The sequence below is a fragment of the Dermacentor silvarum genome, chromosome 8 (assembly GCF_013339745.2).
Source record: "Dermacentor silvarum isolate Dsil-2018 chromosome 8, BIME_Dsil_1.4, whole genome shotgun sequence".
Taxonomy (NCBI): Eukaryota; Metazoa; Arthropoda; class Arachnida; order Ixodida; family Ixodidae; genus Dermacentor; species Dermacentor silvarum.
This window is the reverse complement of record NC_051161.1, coordinates 25934926-25947232: the sequence shown is the minus strand read 5'-3', so window position 1 is coordinate 25947232 and position 12307 is coordinate 25934926. Positions and strand designations below refer to the sequence as shown.

Sequence of the window (12307 nt, the reverse complement as noted above, 5' to 3'; positions counted from 1 at the left end):
TCTATTGTTAGATGCAACTGGCAATATTTTTTTGCGTAGTTTGAAAGTGTCACAGCAAAGTTATGCTCAGAATTAGCCAAGTCAATCTGCAGCGGAGCCAGCGTCGGTTTCGTTTTTCCGGTTTCGGCGGCTCCGCAGGCTCTGTTGCGCGCTCGCCGCAGCTGTCGGGGGAGCGGTGCTCTTTGGGGCCCTCAGTTTCATTGCTGTCGCTGTCGTCACGTGTCTTCCCGTGCGCTGCTTTATGCCTGGCTGCTATCGGGCGTGACTCTCTCCAACGAGGCAGCGACGAGCAGTGTCTATGAGCCGCCCGCTGTGAGTTGACGAGAGGAACCCAGCTACCTCCGGACCGATGGCTCGCGACTACCGTGTGCTTTCCATACAAAGCCATGTGGTTTCGGGATACGTCGGTAACAAGAGTGCCTGTTTTCCTCTTCAGGTGGGTCCAGGGTTATTAGAATTATTATTTTCAATGTACTGCATACTCTCGCGATCGTCACGGTCTTGCATATACAGATGAATAGGACCTGGCCAGAACACTGATTCTTATACCCTTTAAATTCCTCCACGCAACAGACACTCGGGTTTGAAGTGGACTTCATCAACTCTGTACAATTCTCCAACCACACCGGTGAGTCAGCGTTTTCTTCCTTTCTTTTCATATTTTTTTCTTTTCCCCAGTTTGGCGCCATGCCGATCGCTAGACTAGGAGGCACTGGTAAAGATAAGCTTCATTCAGTCTTGCACGCCTAATCTCATAGACGAGTCGAACAAGAATTGCCCCATCAATGTTAATTTTTGTTTGACAAGTCATCCAAGAATATATATATAAATATAAATATATATATATATATATATATATATATATATATATATATATATATATATATATATATATATATAGATAAACGTGTGTTGTGTGAAAAACATTTGGGCGGCATCTGAGTCACTCAGTCGAGCTTGTTTGAAGAGTTAAGTTGATGTTTTTATTTTTTTGATAGTATCCTATTTATAACCTAGGAAAAAAAGTAAAAGACCACGTACCCATATCTTCCAGGATATCCGCAGTGCAAAGGACAAGTACTGAATTCTGAAGAGCTTCAAGACCTTTACGAGGGCCTGAGGCTGAACAGAATAACCAAGTACACGCACATATTAACAGGTACACATGTGTTCTTGCATTGAATCTTGATGTACCTAACTGCATTCGTAGATGTAGCATTCACAGTTTATCACACCCTGTTTTCAGGTTATGTCGGCTCAGATTCGTTTCTCAACAAGGTAGCAGACATAGTACAACAGTTAAAACAAGAGAATTCTTCATTAATGTATGGTAAGTGGCCATAAAACAATGTCACATGAACCAAATGCACGTCTTGGCAATATTAACTAGTCGCTAACTTCAAAATGTTTCATCTTTTTTACTATTTACAGTGTGTGATCCTGTAATGGGAGATAATGGAAAGCTAGTAAGTATTGCTGCACATCATACAGTTCTCCAGTGTGTGTGTTAATCGCAATGAAAGACATCTGGTAAATGCCTTCAAATGATACCAAAATATTGTTTCACTGGTTTAAGCATCACGACTTAATTAAAGGGTGTTCTTCTCCCAACAAATATATTTTCATAATTTTTTACATTGGAAATAAAGGATCATAATTGACTCAGTTGTTTATGCAACTAAATAAACAAAAAACTAATTGGCAAATGTATGTTATCAACACTGCCATTTATTTTTGAATAGTGCTACCATTTTTCATCGTATGAAAAAGAGCCTGGCTCCATCAGCCTTCTTTCTGCACCAATCACACATCCTTGGCCCCAATTGAACCTGTGGCTCAAATACATTGTGTGGGTTAGCCATGGCATTTTGAACCAAATTTTCCTTTTTGCTCTGCTCAGGCCATCTCTGTGCCTTTTAAATGTTGCCCCATTTTTCACTATGCTCAAAATTCCAGTTCGCATGTGAAATATGGTAGATAATGCTTGCGAGTGTCCTTTAAAAGCTTTGCTTCCTTTAAGTTTTATTGCGACTTAAGGTGCCAGTGTTCATTGCATATACAACACACTAGCTGGCGGTTCTTGGCCCACTTATATGCCGATACTTGTTTTGTTGAGGTTGACATAGAAATACCAGACAGCATCTTATGTCACACCGATGAAACAAAGAAGACATAAAATTCACTGTAAGAGTGGACATTGTGCTTATCTTGAATGTTTGCTACTGTCAGTATATCAAAAAAGCCTTCTTGCAAACTTAAGCAAGATCCCTGAAGTGTTTAAGAGCATTAGACTTGCTAACTTAGAGGAAATGGCAGCTTCTGTGTATTTTCTAAAAACACTGCCGGAAAGAAAAAAAAAAGGAAAAAAAACCTTTTCGTTTCAATTGCAGTAATTCGACTAGGGAAAACAATTGTTTTCATTTGTTTTCCTCTCTCCATGCTGTGAATATTACGGTTAATTTTTCACTACCTAACTTAGCAAACTGCTGATGAAGTGAGGGAGGCGTGTACCTATGTTACAGAAAACTGCTGTATTCCTACCAGAGGAGGATTCCTGCTGCTGTGCTCATCAGTTTAGTGCACTTATCTGAAAAACGGCAGCAGTCCTCTGACAAGATTCTGCTAGTAACAGACATTCGTTGCTTCCTGGCCACAGCGTAGCCTTTGTTGTAGTGCACAGTATAACAGCTAGAATTATCAAGGCGCCAGTGAAAAATTTCTGCACCTCAGGTATTCATCTACAGGCGATTGTGCCCATTCCTAGTTCAGCTAGCTATCATGCTGGAATGAAACACGACCAAAAAGAGATAAAGTCGAACTTCTCTTTTGCCTGATTACTTGAAAGCAAGATGTGTGATATGTCGTAGCATAGCTGGGTGCTAAGAGTGCTCTGGCCCCAGTACTAAAGGCATCCTCGACAAATCGCACCGTTTCATCCAATCGTCATTGTCCCAGGGTGCCCTGGTGCGATTTGTTGAGAGTGCCATAAGTCTGTGAATGAATCACCCCAGCTAGTGATTCACACAGTGGCAAACTTGGATGGGAAATCTGCTTACTAACTTGTTTTCTTAAGTTCACGTTTCATTGCAACATGATACAGTTGACTTCAGTTAATTCGAATCCGTTTAATTCCATTTTTCGGTTAATTCGATTCCGACCGAAGGTCCCGGTCGGCGCCCATGCATTTCTTTGGGCCCAAACGTTCATAATCTCGATCCTAAAATTGGCATTTCGCCAGATAGTTCGAACTTGACCAGTCAGCACGCACTCGCCTGACCCCTTTGGTGACCCCACTAACGACCCCTTTAGTGCCAGCGTCTGCCTCGGCGAAGCTTAGGGAACAGTGAATGCGATGAACACACGTCATCGCCCGTCGGAAACGTCTATTTTCGGCCCGCCCTAGGAATATTTTCAAGCAATAACAGTAGCTCAAAATGTCTGATTACGGTATTTACCCGATTTTAACGCACACTTTTTGTTTTCTAAGAAAATTGGGGCGAAAATTGCCTGCGGGGTGCAATCGGATACGAAACCGAAACCGCCTTCGTGGAATTCGTACGCTTTACTGCATAACACAGCTGTATTGCGGCGAAGCCGACCTGAGGAAATCGACCGCCATTAAAAAAAAAAAATCGGGTGCGCGTTAGATTTCTACTTTGTCTAGGAGCTTTAGTGTCAATCCTACGTGAGTTTTCTATTTTGGACACATAGAAAGTGGGCACTTCAACAGTGCCGTGAAATTTCATCGAAGTCGACTATAGTACATCCGTGCATGTATTATTTCTCTGGCATGTGCGACAACATACAGGGACAAGCACGAACGATAACTTATTGTGAACAAAAAGCTGTGAAATGAAAACTAAAATTGCCTTCTTAGCTTCTTTAGTTCAACTGAAATATTTATATTGATGATGATATGATCTGTAATCATATATCTAATATACAGGGTGTTTCAGCGAACACTTTCAAAATTTATTTAAGGTTGCCTGTGGCAGATAGCCCAATTCTAGTTAATGGGCTGGTGTACTCGAAGAGGCGGACATTACTTGCACAAAAAATTGAAATGCATAAGCGACTAATTAACAAAAATTCACTAATTAGTTTTTAACTAATTACCTGATGGCCCGTATTGCAATTTACAAATTCTAGCCGTGGAGTTCGCAAGGTGGATCCACTTATAATTAATTCTCAGGATGACACCAGTTTTGAAATATGAATTCCCGAACTTTGCGAAGAAATGCATTGGCGTTCCAGTTAATTTTGTACTTCAATGCATAAAGCGACGTTTTGTAAAGAACCTAATTGGAACGCCAATGTATTTCTCCGCAAAGTTCGGGAATTAATATCTCAAAACTGGTGTCATCCGAGAATTCGTTCCAAGTGCCAAGTGAGAATTCGTTCCAATTGTAGCCGTGGAGTTCGCAAGGCATCGCCTTGCGAACTCCACAGCTACAATTTGTTAATTGCAATATTGGCCATCAGGTAATTAGTTAAAAACTGAATTAGTGAATTTCTGTTAATTATTCGATTATGCATTTCCGTTTCTTGTGCAAGTAATGTCCGCTTCTTCGAGTAGACCAACTCATCTACTAGAATTGTGCTATCTGCCACAGGCAACCTTTAAGAATTTTTGAAAGTGTTCGCTGAAACACCCTGTATATGAATGAGGAAGCTGTAAGTTTACCTTGTAATAGCATTTTGCTGACCTGCCTTTGTCTTTTTACTTTACAGTATGTGCCTCAAAGCCAAGTGAATATCTACAGAGACCGCCTTATTGGCATGGCTGACGTGGTCACACCTAACCAGTTTGAACTAGAGTGAGTATAGTCTGTGTTTGGACCATGTGTCTTGTCTGTGCTGCTTGTTGCTTGGAAGGTAGGCGCATTTGACCATACAGTTGAACTTCGAATATAACAAATTTTCGGATGTAACAAAGTAAATAAAACATTTCTTGCTGATATCAGCTTGTCACAAATATGCTTATAATGAATATATTGGACATAAAAAAGGTACTTTTGTATCAGATGCTATTTTGTTACAACACAGCTCAACTGTACTGTGCTTATATCCAGCTAAGAAACTGTGAGAAGCATTCTAGACTTCAAATTGAAACAGGACAGTCAGCAAGAAACAAGAAGCTACGACACATGTGCAGAGTTCACACAAGTGAACAGTACAGAAGACAAGATAGGGACAGCGATGGGACGAAGTGGCTGCTACCAAATGACCCGCAGTATGCTTGCCTAAACAAACAAGAATGGGAAAAAAACAAATATAGAAACACAGAGTAAAAAAATAAAAATCAGCATGCCTGCATACGAAAATAACGGGGAAGCTGTCATAACCGCTGTTCTGGATCTTAATGATACATATAGGCGATCTCTCTGTTAGTCAAGGCAACTGAAGGCACAATAACGGCATCACAACTGCTGTTCTGTATCTTAATCACGCAAATAGGCATGTTGTGTTCCATGCTAACACAAGTGACTCATTAGTATGTCTCGTTTGTAAACCTTTCATAGCCCCCCCCCCCCCCCCCCCCAAAAAAAAAAAAGACTAGAAACTAAGGCACGTGAGTACAAGACTACAATGTGGAAAGCTTCACAACGTCGATGCATCTATGACTAGTAATTCTGGTAGTGCTACAAAGCTTGTGTTAGACAGCATTCAAGCTGTATTGTAAGAAAGGGCTGTAACAGCAATAATCATACTTCATTATCAACTTTTAGACTCCAGTTATGCTCAAAGTAAGGCTTTCAGATGTTTGTTCACAAAACTTCTTGGTTATTCCTATTTCCAGGCCTGTCCTGTGATAACTCTGGTGGTGTTATTGATGACCCATGTGCATATATTGAGAGCCAAGTGTAGTTGGTCTGTGTGTGCTGTCACGTTACACAATACTATACAATACGCTTTCTTTATCACATAGTGAGTTCCATTGTCACTCTAATCACAAAGTGCTTGTTAGGTGACCAGGCAGTGGTGAAACATCTTCATACATGAAAAGCATACAACAGTAAGTTAATTGTTATCTTGCTTACAAACTAATGCGGTACATTGTAAATGTGTAGCACTTTATACTGCCACGATAACACATTGATATTATTTGCATTTGAGAAAAAAATTAAAACTGATAAATGTGTAGTGTATCGTAACGCCACAATAGCATGTTGTCATTACTTGAAAAGAAAGAAAACAAAACAAAAGAAAACATATATTGCAGACCATTTGTGACTGTTGTAATAATTTAAGCCTCCTCTCAAAATAAGGGTGACGTTGTTGGTTTTGTAGAAGCATGATTTACCAATACAGCTCAGCTTATTTTTCGTTTTTGTTTCCCTTTAAGTGTTGCTGCCCAGATTGCTAATGACTACCTTGCTCATTACAGGCTCCTTTCCGAGAAGCAAATCACGACAGAGAGTACGGTGTTGGAAGCGATGGATGTTTTGCACACAAAGGGCATCCCGATTGTAGTACTTACATCGTACCGACCCAGCGACACGTCCAAGGAGATCTACCTGTACGGTAGTAGCAAGAAGGGAGGCCAGCGCAGCGCTGTCAAGATTGAGATTCCTGCTATAAATGCACACTTCACCGGCACTGGCGACCTGTTGGCTGCCTGCATCCTTGCCTGGATTACACGCACAAACAACCTCAAGGTTTGTAAGTTGCGTGGCAGGACCAGCATGAAAGATGCATCTTTGTTGGTTTTCCAATTGTCAAGAATGAAGTACATGCATCATGTTGGGAATGCAGATGTCAGTGCAAGTATAGAATGAAATGGCCTGAATGCAAGCTCAGCATGTAGCTTCACAAGTAAACATGCATACAATCATTGGTATGTTGAAAAATGCACCACTTACAGTTCAGTTGTGTTCCAAATATAGATTATAACATTGAACGCACTTTGCGGGATGATGTCATTGCATGTCATTAAATTGGCACCACACACATAACAAGTAAGCCAAATGAGATAACTTACAACGTTATAAGAAACAAACACATGCTTTAAGACAGGCCTCTACTCAACCTAAGTGGTGCTTACCGTGGATGTTGTCTACTAATGTGATGACATTGTATGTTATGTCTACTGCTCTTGTCGTACAAGAGCACAGCTGATGCTGGCATTGCATGACAAGTATAACACTAAACTAGCATAAATGCCTGCTTTAAAGTAAAATAAAATGGCTGTGTTTGTGCTATTTTAACATAGTATAAATGTCGTAAATTTTAAGCAACATTGCAGAAATGTTTACCAAATGTCTGCTTACATGTGTTGAGGTAAAGTTGCCGAGTCACTATAGGCAGCCTTCGAAGCATGTATGTGGTTGTGCACAAACACACATGCACATAGAAAAATACAAGTGATTCACTCATTTATTGGCCTTTCAGTTTCCTTACGGTAATAATGTAGTCCATTGTGGTTTCTTTTAAATCGTCATTCTTTCTTCCACTCTCCTTATTTGTTTTAATGCTGGTAATTCAGAAGGCAGATGCTTTGCCACTTTTGCTGTAGACAACGTGGGGCTTTGTGGAATGGTTTTGCCCTGACAGCAAAACAATATTTTGTATGGCTGCTTGTATGTCACACTGGAATCGTTATGGATCACAAGTGCTGACCGTTCGTGCTGTCCTCAAACGCATTTACTTATCTTTTTGTGCTCCAGCCATTGATGAGGCAGTGCATCGTTATATTAGCACGAGCAACATATTCTTGTGGAGTGGCTTTGTCCAGGTGTGGGTGGTGCTTTAGTCTAGACATTTATAATCTCTATGGAACCCCTGTACAGGAGACACTCAAGAATGCTTGTATTTTTGGTTTTTGTATGAATTTTCTACCATTTTTGCACTTCAGATATTCAGTAAGTAGTTCCTTTCCTCTCTTATCAAACAATACATTACACTGAGGAGTGCTTTTTGTCCCGATATGAAAACAGTGCCTGTCAATCTGCCAAATGGGTGTGCTAGAGAGAGTTTATCCTTTTGTTCTCTAGTCTTTTGCCTACACGCTCAGTCATTCAATGGGTGTGATGAATACTCGCGCCGATTGACTGAATCTAATCACTGTCGCCTTTGAACGACTGATAACTTTTGCTGCGCGTTAAATTAGCTGGACGGCGTGGGCCGTGCGCGCAGGAGTCGCGAAGGAAGAAGTTCACTCTTTGGGATCCGTTTCGAGACTGGTTTATTTGCAGTAGTAAAAGACTAGAGTGGGGAAAGGAAAGAGGAAAGAGAGAAGTAAAGAACACAGTAAAAGGGCGTGAGTCAGGCACGTGCAGTGCCGTGGAGAGGGTGCAGTGGCCACTATCGAGTCGGTGACACGTGGCACCGTGGTAATCACGATTATTCGCTCGGACGGTGTTGTTAATGGCGCCCCTTGGCTCTCGCTTGCTTCTCGGTAGCGTCTTCGTGGTTGTCATTGAGGGTCTTGTTAGGCGCCCCCGCCTCCGCTCTCACTTCTTAGTAACGTATTCACGGTTGTCATCGCAGGTCTTAACAATGGGCAGAGCTGTCGCATTTTTTCACCATGAATAATGCAATCAGGTGGAGTAGTTGGGTCTCGATGCCAAAACAATGCTTTTGTGTAATATGGAAAATGCAGAGCACATATTTTTCGTAGTTTCCTGTGTATTTTTAATTTTTTTTAAAGTGTTAGCTTTTCTTAGCTTGGGGGTTGCTCAGTTTCGCGACGATGGTCCGTCTGCAGTCAGAGAGGTGTGTGAGAGAGGTGTCAGGTGCTTGCACCAATGAGAGAGGAGTGTTCGGTGACCTGACGCAATGCTTAGTTCCCTGTAACACCACCTCCACGCATCACGAGCAGCGAAACCCACCGACTGCACCCGCATTATTGAGGAAGTCTTGCCGTGACATGGTCATGCCTCGTCTTCCTATTCGTGAATCGGTGGCAGCGTGGGCATTTTACACCGTGTAACGCATCATGTGTGGCGAAACCCACCAATTGCACCTTGCAGTAGTACCATGCAAGTTTTGCTGCGCCGTGGTCATGTCTCACCTTTCCCTTACTGAGTTGGCAGCAGCATTGAGTGCTTGCCACTGCATCGCGTTAACCAGATGGTGTTTAACGTTACCATGTTGGGAGTGCTGGTGATGGTGTCACTGAGCACTCTTGCACACCTGGTGCCAGTGTATGCTTAGAAAGCCGGCGACCCCTCGAGCCCCGGAGAGGAGTGTAGAAGTTTAAATGGGAATGCTATAAAACATTGTTTACACTGAAATCTCGTAGAGGAAGGACCTTCAGACTGCTGAGTGATTCAGCGAGCTCTAGATCGGGAGCAAAAACACCTAGCCCGCACCACAGCTAACGCTTAAAGAATCGCGTTGCACACTCATAACCGTCCTGCGAGTTTTTCTTGCTCCACTCATTAAATAAGCAGTGATTCATTGATTGTAGTTGCAGATAATGTAGTGGTTTCAAGATATAATTTTTTATAGATGTACAGACATTGCTTTGCTTTGTAATCTTTGTTGCATAGGAGGCATTGGAGAAAGCTGTGGCCACTGTTCAGGGTGTACTGCTTAAGACGTTCAAGCATGCATCAGGTAAGTAGTGCTATTTCTCATTCCCGTTGTTGAGTATGTTTGCTATTGCACATTTAACTGCAGTCTATAAGTAAGCAGCAAAAAAAAAAAAAAAAAAAAAAGAGAAGACTGCTAATGAAATTTCCCGGCACAAGCCAAGTCTTGTGTGTGGCAGTGCTGCTTAGTGTAAGAACAGGCCGTCAGAGGCAACTCTCAATGTAATTCATTTGTTTCAATGATTGTTTAATTGCTCAAGTGATATATAATCACTGATAAAGGGCATGCCATGAGGGTTGAAAAGTGTGCATAGTAATAAGTAAAAACAGTACGATTTGGGCCAGTTCGTGTATACTTCTTAGACAATGAAATAAAAACTACCTTAACTCAGCTACCTAATCATTGCCATATAAGAAGGACACAGACTCAGCAGCCACTGAGTCAGTGGCTACACTAAGCAGCTCCACTGCAATCTACCCCTTCGCATGACCTTGATCCCCAGTCATACAACCAATGTTTACATAAGCAATGCTCAAGATTGGTATTCACTTGAAAGCCATTGCGCTCTGCACAGTAATCATTGTCACTTTGTAGCTCTGCAAGCGGGCAAATTCATCCCAAATGGCTTATCGGTGACATGGTGAAACTTGTCTCTTGTCCGTCGGATGCATGAGTAAGGAAAACTCGTCCAAAGATGTAAATCTTAATAACAGTACAGGAAGGACTGCAACATTTGCGGATTCCTGTGCGGGGACTTCGGTTTGAACATAGGCATATGGTGTATGTAGGCTTCAGGTATAAAGGCGCTCGGAAGCAAGCATCGAGGCCAACCCTGAAGCAGTGTTGTAAATCTTCGTAGCCATGAAGTTGGCTAATACATTTCTGCACTGTCCGCTTTGATGGTGTAGCATATTTGCTAATTTCTCAATACTATTCGCCTTTAATTTTAATGAGGGGTGTTTCCTACTGTGGACGCCCCATTATACCTCACTCAGGGTGGGCAGCTGAATAATTTTGCAGCAATAGACGAGCCACCAGCACCCGGCATTGTCAGGTGGTCTCTCTCCCGAGCACTGACCGAGCCCCCAATACTCTTTAGCTTCTGTAGTCAGATTCGCGACTTCACGATTTGCCTTGTGTTGCAGAGAAAGAAAAGGAAAGAGAAGGTGAAGCTGCAGCTGGCTCTGTGCCGGGATCCGAGGAAGGTGGCGCTCAGCCCGCAGCTCCAGCAGCGGCAGCAGCACCAGCAGCACCAGCACTCTTGGAGCTACGCCTGGTGCAGAGCAAAGAGCACATCGAGAACCCACACTCGGACATCCGAGCCATCAAGATATTCTGACAAATGCCACCAACAAACCAGGAATGCTCTGGGGGATGAAAATAAAGCCCCACATTTTTAGTAGCACTGTTGGAACCACTGCACCAAAACCAAGACACTCGTTTTAGAACCTTCTTCTTTCATTGCAAGAGTAGCACAGCAGCCACTGGAGCATGCTACTGCACGAGGACAAGGCGTGCTAGCTGTTCTAAGTTGCTGTTAAAGCCATCGAACCTGACGGCCGCCTTTCATACATTGTGGGAGCCTTTGCATCCTTTAAAGACTAATGAATCCCACAACTATGGGTCGTTACGTGTGGCACAAGCAGAGAATTACGAGAACTGTTTCTTGCTTTCATGGAATAACATACACAGTCAAACCCAGATATATCAAACCCACATTGGGTATATGGAACAGCTGTAAAATCCCCTTGAAAATTTCTGTATAAAATTTTCATTTTATATATTGAATTACCTATATATCGAACTTTCTTGTGATCCTCTTCAGATTCGATATATCCGGGTTTGACTAATTCCGTGCATTGTGCAGTCGTAATGTAGAGCACTGCTGGCAAGGTGGAAAAGGCTTATTACTAGAACTCAAGTCTATGTCGATTCTGTGCTCTGTATGTTCAGGTACAAATGGACTGCATGCCAACTCAAAACTTTCGAGATAACATTTTGTGCCAAAGAATCACTGGCATAGTCTAGAGGATGAAGCGTAACAAACAAACCAAACTCTCTGTTAACTACAAAATGCTGGACAGTAAGCAAAGTGTACGAAAGCATCCAGACTGTTTGAACACGAATCCTGCTTGTGTCACGCACACTGGCAAACATGGAAATGCTTAGATGCACATTCATTTCTTGTTCACATTTCACATTAGGCTGTAAGCATGTCCTCTGCACTAGATTCCCTGTCCTTTTGCCCATCAAGCTCAATCAGCAATTAGCCTACTCTAAATGAAAACTAGCTACTTTTCCTAGTGTGAGTAAAGCAAAAAATGTAGCATGGCAATATCACAGCCAAAGTACCTTGTGCAATTCAATACTTTTGCAAAGTGCATGTTAGAAATTGCCATTTCAATCTGTGTTTATATGTCTAGACCTTCGAACTGGTGTAGAATGGCATTTGTGTAGTCCTTTCAGTCTCTCCAGTTCATAGGAGTGTTTCTTGTTGGGCTACTTGGTGAAGTTGGCCCCTCTTTAAATAGCTTCTGCTCCCGTTTTTTTTTTTTTTTTCTCTATGTTTTTTTAATGCCTTTTTCATATAGATAGTTTGCATCTATGTGATGTCACAGAGTCATCTCTCACTGCGCCGGTACCCAAACATGGCGACTACGATAACGTCGGTTCACCGTCTTATCACACGTAAACTTTTTTTTTTCTTTTTGACGGCGACGGTGTTTCATTGGTGTATCACTGTTATCGCTTTCATGTTCGACGCAAGACG

At 42.1% G+C, this 12307-nt stretch overlaps 1 protein-coding gene across 1 annotated transcript; it reads left to right on the top strand.

Moving 5' to 3' along the window:
- Positions 1 to 130: 130 nt before the first annotated feature.
- LOC119460844 (pyridoxal kinase) lies at positions 131 to 10939 on the top strand. The gene is made up of 9 exons (XM_037721942.2): positions 131 to 436; positions 574 to 628; positions 1055 to 1159; positions 1247 to 1330; positions 1432 to 1466; positions 4732 to 4817; positions 6389 to 6659; positions 9495 to 9561; positions 10683 to 10939. The coding sequence occupies exons 1-9, from the start codon at positions 350 to 352 to the stop codon at positions 10874 to 10876; spliced, it is 984 nt and encodes a 327-aa protein (XP_037577870.1). The 5' UTR covers positions 131 to 349; the 3' UTR covers positions 10877 to 10939.
- Positions 10940 to 12307: the final 1368 nt, after the last annotated feature.

What these genes read in the sequence shown, in the direction of transcription:
- LOC119460844 (XM_037721942.2), top strand. Translation starts at nt 350, where the DNA reads ATGGCTCGCGACTACCGTGTGCTTTCCATACAAAGCCATGTGGTTTCG. An exon ending in ACAATTCTCCAACCACACCG is followed by an intron (nt 629 to 1,054) that starts GTGAGTCAGCGT and finishes CATATCTTCCAG; the next exon opens with GATATCCGCAGTGCAAAGGA. An exon ending in GTACACGCACATATTAACAG is followed by an intron (nt 1,160 to 1,246) that starts GTACACATGTGT and finishes CCCTGTTTTCAG; the next exon opens with GTTATGTCGGCTCAGATTCG.